The sequence below is a fragment of the Callithrix jacchus genome, chromosome X (assembly GCF_049354715.1).
Source record: "Callithrix jacchus isolate 240 chromosome X, calJac240_pri, whole genome shotgun sequence".
Taxonomy (NCBI): Eukaryota; Metazoa; Chordata; class Mammalia; order Primates; family Cebidae; genus Callithrix; species Callithrix jacchus.
In genome coordinates this window covers 150,726,460-150,743,597 of record NC_133524.1, presented here as the reverse complement: position 1 = coordinate 150,743,597, position 17,138 = coordinate 150,726,460, and the positions used below count along the sequence as shown (strand labels likewise).

At 42.0% G+C, this 17,138-nt stretch overlaps 1 protein-coding gene across 5 annotated transcripts in view; it reads left to right on the top strand.

Annotated features, from left to right (window-relative positions):
* F8 (coagulation factor VIII) overlaps positions 1-17,138 on the top strand; it is a 187,104-nt gene that overhangs the window by 16,741 nt on the left and 153,225 nt on the right. For 3 of the 5 annotated variants that reach the window (XM_054251006.2, XM_078363718.1, XM_035288840.3), the window contains one exon: positions 15,647-15,768. The exons of the other annotated variants lie outside the window; for them this stretch is intronic. In XM_054251006.2, the coding sequence (XP_054106981.2) occupies positions 15,647-15,768 (122 nt within the window). The remainder of the gene's footprint in view (positions 1-15,646; positions 15,769-17,138) is intronic. 5 annotated transcript variants of the gene reach the window in all.

Sequence of the window (17,138 nt, the reverse complement as noted above, 5' to 3'; positions counted from 1 at the left end):
CCCAAAAAAAAAAAAAGTGAAAGCACTGTGATAGCTTATGTTGAAATACCTTAGGAACCAATGGAAACTGCGCAGAGAGGGGGTAGGATAGACGCAGTGGAACCAAGGATATGATATGGAAAAAGGAGAAAGGTAGTAAAGTAGGGATGAGTTGGTGAATGTGGAAGGGCATAAATCTCAGGAGATGAGACCCACAGTCTGAAGGGAGGAGTGCATTAGATAATGTTAATTGACTAAAAACTACATAGGCTTATGCCAACACTAGTGCCATGGAAATGTTTAGAGGTAGATGACATTACAGTATGTTCAAATATGAATTAATGTTACAGGCTTTGTTCCCTAGATGTAGACTCTGAGATGAAGATTATCATGAAGGAATTTTATTTGGAGTGTTCTTGGGATCAACACATGAGGGATCAGGGATAGGCAGAGGGAGAAGCACGCTGGTGGGCAGGCTCTGGGACAGCCTCGGCAGACCCTACAGGGAACTGTGGAGCTGGAATGAACCTTCCAGTTTGGACCAACATGTCCAGGCCTCTGTGTGCGTGCACTGAGCACTCACGAAGTGCTGTCCATCCTGGGACGGGGCAGAGTTGGCCCTGGGAAGAGGCATGGTCTGCCCATAGAGGGGGTGGGGACTGTCCTGGAAATGGGCGGGGTCTGCCCTTATAGAGGAGCGGAGTCTGTCTTGGGAAGGTGCGTGCACCCCACCCGTACCCCCGCAGACATTCCTCTGGGGCAGTCCCCACCTACACCTCCACAGAGGTGAAGGCCGACCTCCCACATCCAACTAAACTGTTCTTACTGTGGTCATCTTGTTTGTAAATAGTGAACTAAATCTTCATCCTGTTTCTCAAATTAGACCACTGGCTCTATGAGTAGGAAAACCAGCCATTACATCCCCAAGGCCTGTGACAGTGCCAGGGCAGGAACAGGAACACACATATTTGTGAAATGAAGTCAATTCCAAATAATTTGGTTAGTTTATAACAAACTCACACTGTGCCACGTGGCTCATTGGGCGTGGTGGTAGTCAGAGTTTCTTTTGCTGCCAGTCTGTGATTCCTAAACCCCATGTAATCTTCTTACTGGGGACACAGGATCATCTTTTAATTCATGCATATACAGCACCTTGGAGGCTGGCTCTCCATCCTCACAGAGACCTGCCTCCAAGCTGGAGTTTTACGTGTTCCTAGTTATGGACCCACTCACTCATCTGTTTTGCTGTACAGTGATTCAGGTCTACGCGGTGTTATATGGAATCCCACATCAGTGAATCAAATCATTGTAATACCTGTCCTTTCTAGGACGGAAGGAGTCCAGTGTGTCTGGCCACTGAGAGGCTGGTTTGTCTCTGTGATGGATGATACCATATTGCAGCAGTCCCCAACCTTTTTGGCACCAGGGACCAGTTTCGTGGAAGACAATCTTTCCACAGACTGTAGGGTGGGGGGTGGTTTGGGAATTAAACTGTTCAGCTCAGATCATCAGGTGTTAGTTAGATTCTCATAAGGAGCACAAAACCTAGATCCCTAGCATACGCAGTTCACAGTAGCATTTGCACTCCTATGAGAATCTAATGCAGCAGCTGATCTCACAGGAGGCAGAGCCCAGGCAGTAATGCAAGTGATGGGGAGCCACTGTAAACACAGATGAAGCTTTTCTTCCTGCTATGCGGCCCCATTCGTAACAGGCCACAGACCAGTACTGGTCAGCAGCCCAGGGGGTGGGCCCAATATGGCATATGGGAACTCAGCATTGGTTTTTGTTGCTTTCAGATTGGTCTTTGCTGCCAACAGTAACTAGATCAGCCTTAGTTAGTGGGAAGCCACACTTTTGGGTCCATGAATAAATTCTCTCCCTGTCATCATAGTCACTTAGCTCATGTCTTGCCCATACTGGGATGCCCTATGCAGAGGCTGGCTGATGTTGGTTGCCAGAGTCATTTTTATCTATGTTGTTGGTTTGTGATTCCTTCATGGTGGATGCTTTCTGTTGGCATTAACGTATTATGTGGAGATATTTCTAGTTTGTGTCCACTCACTAGTATGCCTTTGTCCCAACTTTTTCCTGGAAGAGCTTCCTTATCAGTACGCTGGGCACTGGTCTTCAGCCTGTACAGAGGGTCATGTGTCAAGGCCTTCAGGTGGAAGGTGCCACCGTGACGTGCGCCTAGATGAGTTTTTCCCCAGTTACCACAGCGTTCCTTGGTTCTGGCGGCTGGAGGGTGACTGTGTGCCTCATGAAGGGGGTCCTTATTGCGTCGCATCTATTCTTTTCTCTGAAAGCACCTTGTCGCATGTTTTCGTGTTTCTAAGCGATTTTCTGCTGATCTTGTCTGCTAAGATTGTGTGGCAGCGTTTCCACGAATCTATAGCTGGTGGTAAATTGTTCCAAAGCAAATCAGGCAGAATAAGACGTTTCCAACATTGTTCAAATACTGACAACTTATGTGCTTCCTTGTGTGATTTTATAGGTTTTTAAACACAGAAATTATTGTCTGTTTTTTTCTCTCTCTTTTTTTTTCTTGCATGCAGAAAGTTTATAGGAGGAGGATCCTCTGGATCAACACCTGTGGGGGAGTGAAGGAAGCAGGATTGGGTATAAGAATGTTAGGTGACACAGTCTGAACAAAGGCCAATCTCACAGGGAGCTCAAGCTAGGATGGCTCTGCAGAGTTGTTCTCTATTGAGGCAAGTTGTCTAGACCTATGTACTCCCACATTTACCAGGAATAAGGCATGAGTTTGGGTGTGGTGACTCACTTCAGCCAAAATGAGTTTCCAGAGGGGGACTCAGATTAGAGTTGCCAGCTGTCAGCTTAGGGAATAAGTGCTTTAGTCCTGAAGGGGTGAACCCGGACACCAGCCTCCTCTATGGTCCAACCTTTCTGCTGCTCAGATTCATTTGCTTCCTAAGTTCTGGAATGGTTCCTTCAGGATTCTGATGGGCTCCCTTTCCTGAGGAAACCAAAAGAGAAAGGTCTGGAACAGATCATAACTCCTGCTGGTTTAGCTTGGCTTGATCTGCAACTGTTACTCATCATCTCCCGCTTCTACTACCCATTCTAGGTCCCTCCCCCACCCTCTCAATTTGTACTGCTGGTCCAAGTGGGTTACCAGATAAGGTCCCTGGTCATCATGCCCTTTGTAAGCTATGACTGTACTTGTCTATTTATCATGAACATTGAACAAGGGAATGACAAAAGATACCCAAGCAGATGACCTGGCTGCCAAATATATTCTTCTCTGTCTCCACTGTGTAATGTCAGCCCTTCCTCCTGATGGTCAGGGTAAGTTACTCTTGCCAAGATAGTGACTCTTTTCCTTACCTCTTGGTCTCTTAATAGTGATCTGAAGTCGTATGATGACAGCCATAGTTTCAAGTTTAATCAGACTCTTCATGTGTCCACTGGTGGACATATTCCCCTTTTAAGAACCAGGACTTCTAAACTCTGAGAGCACAGAATTGAGATAAGAGGTATAGTTTTCCTAATTGGGTCACTGGGAGTAATGGTAGTGTGAGGCTGCTCCTACTTCCACCGCTTGTTTCCCACAACTATATATTTTACTTAGGGACACATGGCACTAAATGATGGTCATTAGTGCCTCAGCTGTGCCTTCAGCAAGCTGTCCTACCACTCTATCAGGTTGGTAGCTTCTGGGTAGTAGATTCCATGTTCATGTATCTTCTTGCTTTAAAGTAGGTCTCTTGGTCTGATGCAATGTTATGTCTGATCAAATATTCTGTGAGGCCTTGAATGGTGGTGTTTGCTGAGGCCCACCAAGTGACTGAATGATTTCCTTGAGAAATGGTGACATATCAGAGCCTTAGCTTTGGTCTTTGTTATTGGCAAGTTGGACATTAACAGCATCGGTAGCTAGATCAGTATTGATGAGTCCATGATGTTGGGCCCATGCATAGCGTCTGCCATGGCTCCTCCTTTCACATATCCATTTTGCAAGAACTGGGGCATCAGCAGCAGAGGCTGGTGAGCATCAAGTGGCTAAGTGATTCAGTCTACTTGGTTGTTTAGTGCTGTTTCTGTGGCCGATATACTTTTCATTTATTCCTTCTGTAATGCATGTCCTTTGTAGATTCAATTTCCTTATCTCTGAACAACTTCTTTGGACATTTCTTTTTCTTTTCTTTTGTTGTTTTTGAGATGGAGTCTTGCTCTGTCACCCAGGCTGGAGTGCAGTGGCGTGATCTCAGCTCACTGCAACCTCCACCTCCGAGGTTCAAGGAATTCTCTGCCTCAGCCTCCCGAGTAGCTGGGGTTACAGGTGGCCACCACCATGCCTGGCTAATTTTTTTTTTTTTTTGGTATTTGTAGTAGAGACAGGGTTTCCCCCATCTTGACCAGGCTGGTCTGGAACTCCTGACCTCATGATCCATCCACGTCAGCCTCCCAAAGGGCTGGGCTTACAGGCATGAGCCACCATGCATGGCTGGATATTTCTTGAAAGGCAGGTCTACTGGCAATAAATTCCTTTTATTTTTGTTGTCTGAGAAAGTTTTTATTTCTCCTTCATTTTTGAATGATACTTTCACAGAGTCAAGAATTTTAGGTTGATTGTCTGTTTTCTTTCTCTCAACAGTTTAAATATGTCACTACACTCTTCTTGTTTGCATGGTTTCTGAGGCAAAGCTGGATATAATTTTTATCTTTGTTTGTCTATAGATAAAGTGCTTTTGCCCATCTGGTTTCTTACAACATTTTTTATCTTTGATTTTCTGGAGTTTGTCTGTTCGTTTGTTTGTTTGCATTTCTCTTCTCTGGTAGTCTCTGAGCTTCCTGAATCTGTGGTATGGTGTCTGGTGTCTAACATTAATTTGGAGGAAATTCTCAGTCATTGCTTTAAAAATTTGCTTCTGTTCCTTTCTGTTTTCTTCTTCTGGTATTTATATTTTGTGTATGTTACAGCTTTTGTAGTTGTTCCACAGTTCTTGGACATTCTGGGCCCATACGTAGCCTCTGCCATGGGGTGGTTTTTTTTGTTTTTTTTCAGTCTTTTTTTCTCTTTGCTTTTCAGTTTTGGAAGTTTCTATTGTTATATCCTCAAGCTCAGAGATTCTTTCCTCAGCCATGTCTTGTCTACAAATGAGCCTGTAAAAGACATTCTTCATCTCTGTTACAGTGTCTTTGATGTCTAGCATTTCTTCTTTATTCTTTCTTAGAATTTCCATGTCTCTCCTTACAATATAAATCTGTCATTGCATGTTGTCTACTCTTTACATGAAAACCCTTAGCATCTTAATCATAGTTTTAAAAATTCCTGGTTTGATAATTATGACATTCCTCCCATATTTGAATCTGGTTCTTATGCTTGCTTGTTCAAACTATGTTTGAACTAGTCCCTTCAAACTATGCTTTTTGCCCTTTAGTATGCCTTGTAATTTCTTATTAAAAGGTGAACATGATGTACTGGCTAAGGAACTGCAGTGTGATGTAGTGGGACGGAAAGCATTCTGTAGTCCTATGATGAGGTTTCAGTCTTTGGGTGAGCCTGTGCCCCTGGACTGTGCCCTTCACTAGTGCTTCTCTGATTCTCCCCACCACCACCCCACAGGTTGTACAAGATAGCTAGAAGGAGCTGGAATTGGATATTTCCTTTGCCCTAAGTAGGTTAGGCTCTGATATAAGAACAGAACATTTTGGCATATTTCAAATGGTTACCTCTCCTTTCCTCCTGCCATAAACACAGGGCACAGGGCATAGGGCATTTTATTTCAATATTATCATGAGGACCTGGTAGAGCCCCTAGAGGTAAAAATCACAACAGTATGGAAAGCTATTACTGGGTCTCCTGTTTTGTTTGGTTTTGTTTTGTTTTGTTTAGATGGAATCTCGCTCTGTCACCTAGGCTGGAGTGCAGTGGTGTTAGCTCACTACAACCTCTGCCTGCCAGACTCAAGCAATTATCCTGCCTCAGTCTCCCAAATAGCTGGGATTACAGGCACATGCCACCACTCCCAGCTAATTTTTGTATGTTTGGTAGAGACAGGGTATCACCACGTTGGCCAGGCTGGTCTCGAACCCCTGACCTCAAGTGATCCACCCACATCCCAAATGTGCTGGGATTACAGGCGTGAGCTACCACACCTGCCCCCGCCCCACCCCCTACGCTGGAGTTTTAGACTCTCAGACTTGTCCACACTAAGTTTGCAGCAATTTGTCTATTACAGTTCAGGTTTTCCTACCCTGACACGGGTTCTCATGGAAGTTTCTGCGCCTGAGTTTTGGCTTCAGTAAGTTGTGATTCTCTGTATTCATCTGTCTGTCTTTATAATTTGGGGGCAGCAGATTGACCTGTAACCTCACTTCTCTGACTTCTCTAAAGAAGAGTTGTTGATTTTTCAGTTTATTCAACTTTTTACATGTTAGGATGTAGTAGCAACTTCTAAGTTCCTTACATGCCAGACTGGAAACCAGAAATCTCATTGTCTACTTTTTAAGTCATGTTGCCTTTTTAAAAATTAAAAATTACTTACAGCTTCTCAATCTTTTCCAAAAAAATGTAAGAGGGAACATCTCTCAACTCATTCTATGAGATCAGCATTACCCTGATCCCAAAGCCAGACAGAGACATTATGAGAAGAAAAAACTGGCCAGGTATGGTGGCTCACACCTGCAATCCCAGCACTTTGAGAGGCCAAGGTGGGTGGATCATGAGGTCAAGAATTTGAGACCAGCCTGGCCAACATGGTGAAACCCCGACTCTACTAAAAATACAAATGTTAGCCAGGCTTGGTGGTGCATGCCCGTAATTCCAGCTATTCAGGAGGCTGAAGCAGAAGAATCACTTGAATCCGGGAAGTGGAGGTTGTGGTGACCCAAGATCTTGCCATTGCACTCCAGCCTGGGCAACAGAGTGAGACTCTGTCTTAAAAAAAGAAGAAAAAGCAAACAAGCTACAGGCCAGTGTCTCTTATGATGCAAAAAGCCTCGACAAAATACTAGCAAACCAAGTCCAGGAGCATGACTATGTGGGATTTATGCCTGGAATGCAAGGATGTTTTAATACACTAAAATCAGTCAATGTAATACACCACAGTAACAAAATGAAGGATAAAATGTGATTATCCCAACTGATGTAGAAAAATCTTTAAAAACTCCATACCCTTTCATGATGATAACACTCAACAAACTAGGAATAAAAGGAAACTATCTCAAGCCATATATGAAAACCCCACAGTGAACATCATACTCAATGGTGGAAAATCTGAAAGCTTTTCCTCTAAGATCAGGAAAAAGATAAGGATGCCCACTTTCACCACTTCTACTCAACATAGTGCTGGAAGTCCTAGCCAGAGCAATTAGATTAAAAAAAGAAATAAAATACATCCAAATCAGAAAGGAAGAAGTAAAATTATCTCTGTTCACAGATGATATAATCTTTTATGTCGAAAACCCTAACAATCACACACACATACACCTGTTAGAACTAATCAACCAATTCAATGGAATAGCAGGATACAAAGCCAACACACACAAAAAATTGTGGCTGGGCATGGTGGTTCACACCTATAATTTCAGCACTTTAGGAGGCTGAGGCAGGAAGTTCGTTTGAGGCCAAGAGTTGGAGATAAGCCTGGGCAACATAGCAAGACCCTGTCGCAAAAAATTAAAAAAAAAAATTAGTGAGATGTTGTGGTGCACGCCTGCAGTCCCAGTTACTTGGGAGGCTGAGGTGGGATGATCATTTGAGCCCAGGAGTTCAAGGCTGCAGTGACAGGCAGTGAGCTATGATTGTGCCACTGTACTCCAGTGACAGACCACGACCCTGTTTCTAAAAAAAGTAAATAACATTTAAAAAATCAGTTGCATTTATATGTACTAAAAATAAACAATTCAAAAGGAAAGTAAGGAAATAACTCCATCTACGATAGCATAGAAAATAATAAAATACTTAGGAATTGACATAACCAAGTAGGTGAAAGACTTGTGCAATGAAAACAACAAAACATTCCTGAAAGGAATAGCAGAGGGTGGGGTGATTGGGGAGGGATAACATTAGGAGAAATACGTAATGTAGACGATGGGGGATGGATGCAGTAAACCACCGTGGCAGATGGATATCTATGTAACAGTCCTGCATGATATGCACATGTACGCTAGAACTTAGAGTATAATAAAAGTTTTAAAAAACTGAAGGCAGCCAGTTGTTATATTAAAGCATTAACCATGTTAATTATCCACAAGGGTGTTAACTTAAAACCTCTGTTATTAAATCTATACTGAAAAAATGTAAAGACAAACAGGGAGTCATGGTCAGTTAGCTGTGATTGCACTCTAAAAGCAGTTAACAAACATCCCTAGCCCACTCAAATTCACTGTATTCTGGTGCTTGTGAGTGCATTTCATTCATCCATTGCTAAGTCAAGGTCTGCAGAACAGAGCTCCACAGGTGGTAATCAGCATCTCAGATGGTGACCCCAACGTGATTGAGGTCTCAGGTGGTAACCCCAACCTAATACTCATCACAGCTGGCGCACAAACAGGGACACCAATATAACCAACACCGCAGCAGATGCCCCCATGTGAGGAGACCCAAGGTGTAAGAAAATCAACACCCCAGCTGGTGCCCCCATGTGAGGAAACCCAACTGAAACATCACAGCAGGCGCCCAAATGTGGAGCAAACCCATGTGATCATTGCTGCTAAGAAGGAAAGTGATGGACTCCCCAGAAACCAGAAGAAAAAACTGCGCAGTCAGGTCAAGAAGTCAATAAGTCATTAGTACCCACTGGGGATTGTCAGATTTGGGGAGGGATTGTGTTTCAGGCTAGGGATTCATCGAGGGACTGCAGTTATCAGTGCAACAAAGGAAGTATTTAATTCAAACTGCTGTTTCCCAAAGTCCTTGGTTACTGGCAAAGAGCACGCTAAATGTAAAGCTCTAGGAACAATTAGGGAGAAATCATGCACAAAGGCAACCAATGAATAGAAAAAAGAACAAGGAAAATGCTACAGTTATAGGTCCTTGTCTTAAGCAAGCATCATTACAAAAGGAAATCGTAGCCTGCCCAGTAATTAGTGATCAGCAAGGCAATCAGGTGTATGTTCATAAAAAAAACTTTTTAAAAAGGAATTAGAGGCTCTGACAGAGAAGCTCTGCCCAGGCTGGCAGCTGCAGCCCAGGTATGAGGAGGGAGCAGGGCACACAAAACGTGGTACAAGCAAAAAGCAGCTAACAACCTCCCTTGCCCACTCAAGTTCGCTGGACTCTGGTGTGTGTAGGTACATTTCATTCATCCATTGCTAAGTCAGGGTCTGCAAAACAAATCTCTGCAAGTAGTAATCAACATCTCAAGGTCTCGGGTGGTAACCCAACATAATACTTGTCATAGCTGGTGCCCAAACAGGGACTCCAACATAACCAATGTCTCAGCAGGTGCCCCCGTGTCAGGAAACCCAAGGTGTAAAAAACTCAATGCCCCAAAAGAACTCACATTTCTTGATTTCAAGACTTACTACAAACTAATCAAAATAGTGTAGTACTGGCATAAAGACAGCCTATACATTGAGATACCATCTCACGCCAGTTAGAATGGCGATCATTAAAAAATCTGGAGACAACAGATGCTGGAGAGGATGTGGAGAAATAGAAACACTTTTAAACTGTTGGTGGGACTGTAAATTAGTTCATCCATTGTGGAAGACAGTGTGGCCATTCCTCAAAGACCTAGAAATAGAAATTCCATTTGACCCAGCAATCCCAAATACCCAAATGATGGGCATTTGGGTATATATCCAAAGGACTATAAATCAGTCTACCATAAGGACACATGCACACGAATGTTCATTGCAGCACAGTTTACAATAGCAAAGACCTGGAACCAACCGAAATGCCCATCGATGACAGACTGGACGGGGAAACTGTGGCACACATACACCATGGAATACTATGCAGCCATCAAAAACGATGAGTTCATGTTCTTTGTAGGGACATGGATGAACCTGGAAACCATAATTCTCAGCAAACTGACACAAGAACAGAAAATGAAATACCACATGTTCTCACTCATAGACGGGTGTTGAACAATGAGAACACATGGACACAGGGACGGAAGCATCACACACTGGTGTCTGTCGGTGGGGAATAGGAGAGGGACAGCATGGGGTGGGGAGTTGGGGAGAAATAGCATGGGGAGAAATGCCAGATATAGGTGATGGGGAGGAAGGCAGCGCATCAAACTGCCACGTGTGTACCTATGCAACTATCCTGCATGTTCTTCACATGTACCCCAAAATCTAAAATGCAATAAATAAATATATTAAAAATAAATAAAAATTTAAAAAGAAAAGAAAAAAAGACAGCCTATAGACCAATTGAGTAGAATAAGGAGTCCAGAAATAAGCCCTTTTGTATATGATCAAATGATTTTCTACAAGGGTGGCAAGACCATTCAATAGGAAAGCAATAGTCTTCAACAAACAGTGCTGGAAAAACTGGTTATCTACATAAAATAGAATTAAGTTGACCCCTTATCTAATGCCATATAAAAATTAACTCAAAATGAATCCATTACCTAAATGTAAGGCCTAAAATTGTAAAACTCTCAGGAGAAAAGTTAGGGCAAGACTTTGTAACATTGTACTTGGCAATGATTGTTTGGATATGACACCAAAGGCAAGGAAAGAAAAAGACAAATTTTAAAAATATGTTCATCAAAAGACACCATCAGCAGAGTTAAAAGACAACCCACAGAATGGGAGAAAATATTTGCAAATCATATATCAGATAAGGGATTACTATCCAGAATATATGGAGCACTCCTAAAACTCACCAATAAGAAAACAGACAACCTGATTCAAAAATGAGAAGATCTACAAATGGCCAATAAGTACATGAAAAGATGCTCAATATCACTAATCATTAGAGAAATATAAATCAAAACTACAAAGAGATACCACCTCACACCCATTAGGATGGCTACTGTCAAAACTAAAACAGAAAATAATGAGTGTTGGTGAGTTTGTGGAGAAACTGGAACCCTTGTGCACTGTTGGGAATGTAAAAATGGTACAGCTGCTGTGGAAAACAATAGGGCAGTTCCTCAAAAAATTAAACAGAATTACCATATGATCCAGCAACTCGACTTCTGGTTGTATACACAAAAGAACTGAAATGAGGTCTTAAAGAGAACATCAATCGTATTAGGGTTCTCCAATGAAACAGATCCAAGAGTGTATATACACAATGTATATATGTATATCCCAATGGTAAAAAGTACAGGTTCTGACTCAGAGGACAGAATCAAGACTGCTGATGTCCCAGTTCAAACAGGGAAAGTGAATTTGCTCTTCCTCTGTCTTTTTGCTCTACTCAGGACCTCAGTGGAATGGATAATGCCCACACACATCGGAGACAGTGATCTTCTTTACTCAGTCTACAAATTCAAATGCTACTCTTTTCTGGAAACATCATCACAGACATACCCAGAAATACTGATTTACCATGTATCTGGACATCTCTTAGCCCAGTCAAGTTGACATGTAATGTTAACCATGATCTTCATGTTTATAAGCAGCATTATTCACAATAGCTAAAATGTGGAAGTACTGCAAGTGTCTATCAACAGATGATCAAATTGTGGTATATACACACAAAGCATTAAGAAAGAAGGAAATTTTGATACATGCTACAACATGGGTGAAACCTGAGTATATTATGCTAAGTGAAATAAGCCAGTCACAAAAAAACAAATGCTATATGATTCTACTTATATTGGGTACTTAGTCAAAATCATATGGAAAGTAGAATGGTGGATGCCAGAGACGGGAAGGTGTGAGTTATTGTTTACTGTTTATACAGTTTCAGTTTGCAACATAAAATTAAATCTATAGGTGGATGGGAGCACATTACACATTTCTTTTTTTGTTTTTTGAGATGGGATCTTACTCCGTTGTCTAGGCTGGGGTGCAGTTTTTGCGATCATAGCTCACTGCAGCCTCAACTGCCTGGGCTCAAATGATCCTCCCACCCCAGGCACCAAAGTGTCTAAGACCACAGGTGCACACCACCACACCTGGGTAATTATTGTTATTATTATTATTATTATTTGTAGAGGCCAGGTATTGCTATGTTGCCTAGGCTTGTGATGAACTCCTGGGCTCAAGTGATCCTCCTGCCCTGGCTTCTCAAACTGCTGGGGTTACAGATGTCTGCCACCACACCTGGCCAGAATGTATTTAATACTACTTAACTGTACACTTAAACATGGTTAGGCTGGACATGTTGCCTCACACCTATAATCCAAGCACTTTGGGAGGCCAAAGAGGGTGGCGTCCTTAGTAACATGGTGAAACCCCGTCCCTACAAAAAAATTAGCTGGGCATGGTAGCGTGCACCTGTAGACCCAGCTCCTCTGGGAGCTGAAGTGGGAGGATCGTTTGAACCCGGGAGGTGGATGTCGCCACTGCACTCCTGCCTGGATGACAGAGTGAGACCCTGTCTCAAAAAAAAAGGTTAAGATAATAAATGTTATCTGTATTTTACTGCAATTTTTAAAATTGAAAAAAATCCACATGGGTCACCAATTTACCAATTTAGCCATTTTCACCATTTTTAGATTGCATTTTCTTTTTCTATCTCAGCACTCCCACTAAAGGAAAAGCAAAATTTCTTACAAGAATAAATGATTGTCCAGTGTGTCTGATCCTGAAAGGAACAATGAGACTTTTGTTATTCCACCACAAGGTTGAGAAAGAAATAACCAAGTGATAAATGCCCAGACCCCTTATTCTTTTCACATCCTGGTAATCTGAGGCATGGTGTGGCTTTTACTCCAAGCGTATGAATACTTACAATCAGAAGCTGCCTCTCCTTTCCCTTGCTTTATCACTATTGTTGTCATGTATGACAAGGGAGGGAGTGTCTCACTGGATGATATGTGGGGTTCTTTTCTTCAGCGAGCATTCACTTGTGCTTCACATCTACCACTTTTATTTTTTTTTTATTTTTTTTATTTTTTATTTTTTATTTGATTATAGGTTTTGGGGTACATGAGCAGAGCATGCGAGACAGTTGCGTAGGTACACACATGGCAGTGTGCTTTGCTTTTCTTCTCCCCTTCACCCACATTTGGCATTTCTCCCCAGGCTATCCCTCCCTACCTCCCCCTCCCACTGGCCCTCCCCTTTTCCCCCCAATAGACCCCACTGTTTAGTACTCCCCTTTCTGTGTCCATGTGTTCTCATTTTTCATCACCCACCTATGAGTGAGAATATGCGGTGTTTCATTTTCTGTTCTTGTGTCAGTTTGCTGAGGATGATGTTCTCCAGATTCATCCATGTCCCTACAAACGACACGAACTCATCATTTCTGATTGCTGCATAATATTCCATGGTGTATATGTGCCACATTTTTCCAATCCAGTCTATTATCAATGGGCATTTGGGTTGATTCCAGGTCTTTGCTATTGTAAACAGTGCTGCAATGAACATTCGTGTACATGTGTCCTTATAGTAGAACGATTTATAGTCTTTTGGATATATACCCAGTAATGGGATTGCTGGGTCAAATGGAATTTCTATTTCTAAGGCCTTGAGGAATCGCCACACTGTCTTCCACAATGGTTGAACTAATTTACACTCCCACCAACAGTGTAAAAGTGTTCCTTTTTCTCCACATCCTCTCCAGCATCTGTTGTCTCCAGATTTTTTAATGATCGCCATTCTAACTGGCGTGAGATGGTATCTCAGTGTGGTTTTGATTTGCATCTCTCTGATGACCAGTGACGATGAGCATTTTTTCATATGATTGTTGGCCTCATATATGTCTTCTTTCGTAAAGTTTCTGTTTATATCCTTTGCCCACTTTTGAATGGGCTTGTTTGTTTTTTTCCTGTAAATCTGCTTGAGTTCTTTGTAAATTCTGGATATCAGCCCTTTGTCAGATGGGTAGACTGCGAAAATTTTTTCCCATTCTGTTGGTTGCCGATCCACTCTAGTGACTGTTTCTTTTGCCGTGCAGAAGCTGTGGAGTTTCATTAGGTCCCATTTGTCTATTTTGGCTTTTGTTGCCAATGCTTTTGGTGTTTTGGTCATGAAGTCCTTGCCTACTCGTATGTCCTGGATAGTTTTGCCTAGATTTCCTTCTAGGGTTTTTATGGTGCCAGGTCTTATGTTTAAGTCTTTAATCCATCTGGAGTTAATTTTAGTGTAAGGTGTCAGGAAGGGGTCCAGTTTCTGCTTTCTGCACATGGCTAGCCAGTTTTCCCAACACCATTTATTAAACAGGGAATCCTTTCCCCATTGCTTGTTTTTGTCAGGTTTATCAAAGTAATCAAAACAGCATGGTACTGGTACCAAAACAGAGATATAGACCAATGGAACAAAACAGAGGCACCGGAGGCAACACAACATACATACAACTATACATCTACCACTTTTCGAAAGCCCCTGAGAGTCAGTAAGACATGAGATTCAAACAACTGCTTCACATTTTCCATATTTATGTCTGGTGTGTGGCACAGTGGCATGTACTATATAGTTCATAAGTGAATCAATGTACATCTGTGCAGGGCAAATGCTCAGTTTTAGATCTACACATGAAAGCTTTTTTCCAGGGCAAGAGACTTGCTTTCTCCACCTAAGCCTTAATTACCCAAATGGCCATGTGTTGTGCCTTTGGCTTGTTTAAATGACACCATTGGTAAAATCTGATGGGAGATAAAAGTTAAATATCCAGAAGCCTAAAAGTCAGGAAGAGAGGCTCTCTGTGGCACAGAGAAAGCTGCAGAACTGCTCCATGGCGTGCAAAACTCATCAGCACATGAAACTACTGAGTAAAGATGATAGTAACCTTCAACCACTTTGTAATTTCTACCTATTTACTTGGGGCCAATGTCCCTTATTCACCAATATTTGCATTGGTCCTTTTGATTTGTCTTCAGCCTCAGGAGGCCCCCAGACATGCTAAAATGTCAGGCAGGGAGAGAGGAAAAGTTGTGAACCAGCATTGGCTTAAAAGGATTTTGAAAATGGAAGCAAATAATAACATTTTAGGAACATTTATATAAATAATTATATAATTTCTGATTATAGAAAAGCTATAGGAGGCTCAGTAGAACCACTTAGAAGACTGGAAAAGGTATCTATGGAACTTTGGAGACACTGACTACTGGTTCATAAATAAATGAGTAATTGGCAGTATCTGACTGGAGACAAGAATGAGCATTAATGTAGGATGATTCTGAACTACAGCTCCTGGCACTAGTAGGTTTCAGTATACATAGTCTGCTGAAAGGTAATTTTCTCTGTGATACTCCTGGTATCCCTAAGGAGGGTAGTATAATTTCAGGTACATGCTGACAAAATTTGAATACAAGGTTCTTAGGTGAAAGTTACAGTCTATTTTAGACATGAAATTGAAGCATGTAGTCACTATTGCTTTGGCAAAGGATTTTTGGCTAATGCAGTGTATGGGTATTGACTTTATGATTTATATTATCATATGGCACCTAATGTATTAGCTGACTTGTGAAAACAGTGTTTTGGTTTAATGGATGTTAGGGATTTATCTACAACTTCAAATTTGCCTTGTTAATAATAGAAAAGAATAGTATGGAAGCATTACTTCCAGCTGCTTTTTGAAGTGTCCACCAAAATGAATGATTTTTTTCCTTTCTTCACACAGATTTCCTCCTAGAGTGCCAAGATCTTTTCCATTCAACAACTCAGTCATGTACAAAAAGACTGTGTTTGTAGAATTCACAGATCACCTCTTCAACATCGCTAAGCCAAAGCCACCCTGGATGGGTAATAAAAACAACATTGAATGCTAATTATGAAATTGGGTATCTTATTTTCTATCACAGATTCCCCAATCTTGAGGTTACAGTTAAAAAGGGCAGCTGCCAAAAAGAATGTTTCCCTGACTGCCACCTATAGGGAAATACACTGACTGCATTTTCTGTCTTTTTGCTGGACTGTCTTCCTCTGCTTGGTCTATGCCAACTGCTTACCCCCATTTAGATGTCAAATAAAGTATGTAATAACATGTTAGGATAGGACATATTCTGTCTTAGAATTGTTTCTGAGGATTACAGGTGGGACGTACTCCCTTATTCTAAAGAGAGGTATCACTCTATCGATTTAGAACTTGTTCAGGTAGCAGTGCAAAATTGGTTCTGCAACACGTAGGCCCTGACTCACCTCCAGCCTTGAACTTATGAAAGAGTTTAGGTTTGGGTATGACTTTGGTGTTTTATGTGTTGCTTACCCCCTGTGGGGGGAGAGGCCTGTCCCTCATGTCAAGCTATAATGAAGGAGGCTTCAGGAGAACTACTTAGAAGAATTGAAAAGGTACCTATGGAACTTTGGAGACACTGACTACTGCCTGGTTTTTATCTGGAGAAACTTTCAAGGTCAGAGGCCAAAAGGACTTCTGATGGAATAGCAGGGAGAGTGGGCCATAAGCTAACTGCACTGCCATTGTTAAGTATAAGGCCAGGAAAGTCACTGAATGAGACTTGTGTTACAAAGAGTCTACCTGAGAGGTCTTCCTGCCAGGGTTAGGTAACCCCAACAGAAAAAGTGTATGTGGGTTGTAATGCCAGAAGCAGAATCTCAGAGGAGAGACACAAGTGACCAGCATGCCAAGATCAGGTACATATTGGGAGGGAGATCAGGTACATATTGGGTGTTTCCAAATTGGGAGGGAGAGGTCTCCAAAGAACTCATAAGTTCCCTAAGAAAGGAAAGCAGAATTTTGGCATGTGTCACAAATAGGGAGTACTAATGCCACATTATCACTGCTCCTTCCAAGAAAGACTTCATCATTGTGCCTCTTTTTTTAACCCCCATCCCCTTTGTACTTGTTCCTACCTTGGAGAGTCCAGAGGCAGAAAGGTGAATTGTGGAGGAAGATTAGGAGAGGAAGGTGGGAAAGCAGTGACGCTGCCAACAAAATGACCAGATTTCTGGGGCTGTCGGAATGCAGCTGGAGAAGGAAGGGAACTTGCAATTGCAGAAGACATAAAAAATTTGAGATTAGACTGGACAGGACTTGTTATAACTGAAAAATGATACTGTTTGTTAATACCTGAACGTTACTGGAAAATATTTGGGCTCAGCCAAAGTGCAAGAAAAGAGATATCTCATATAATGTAATTAAAACCAGTGGTCCA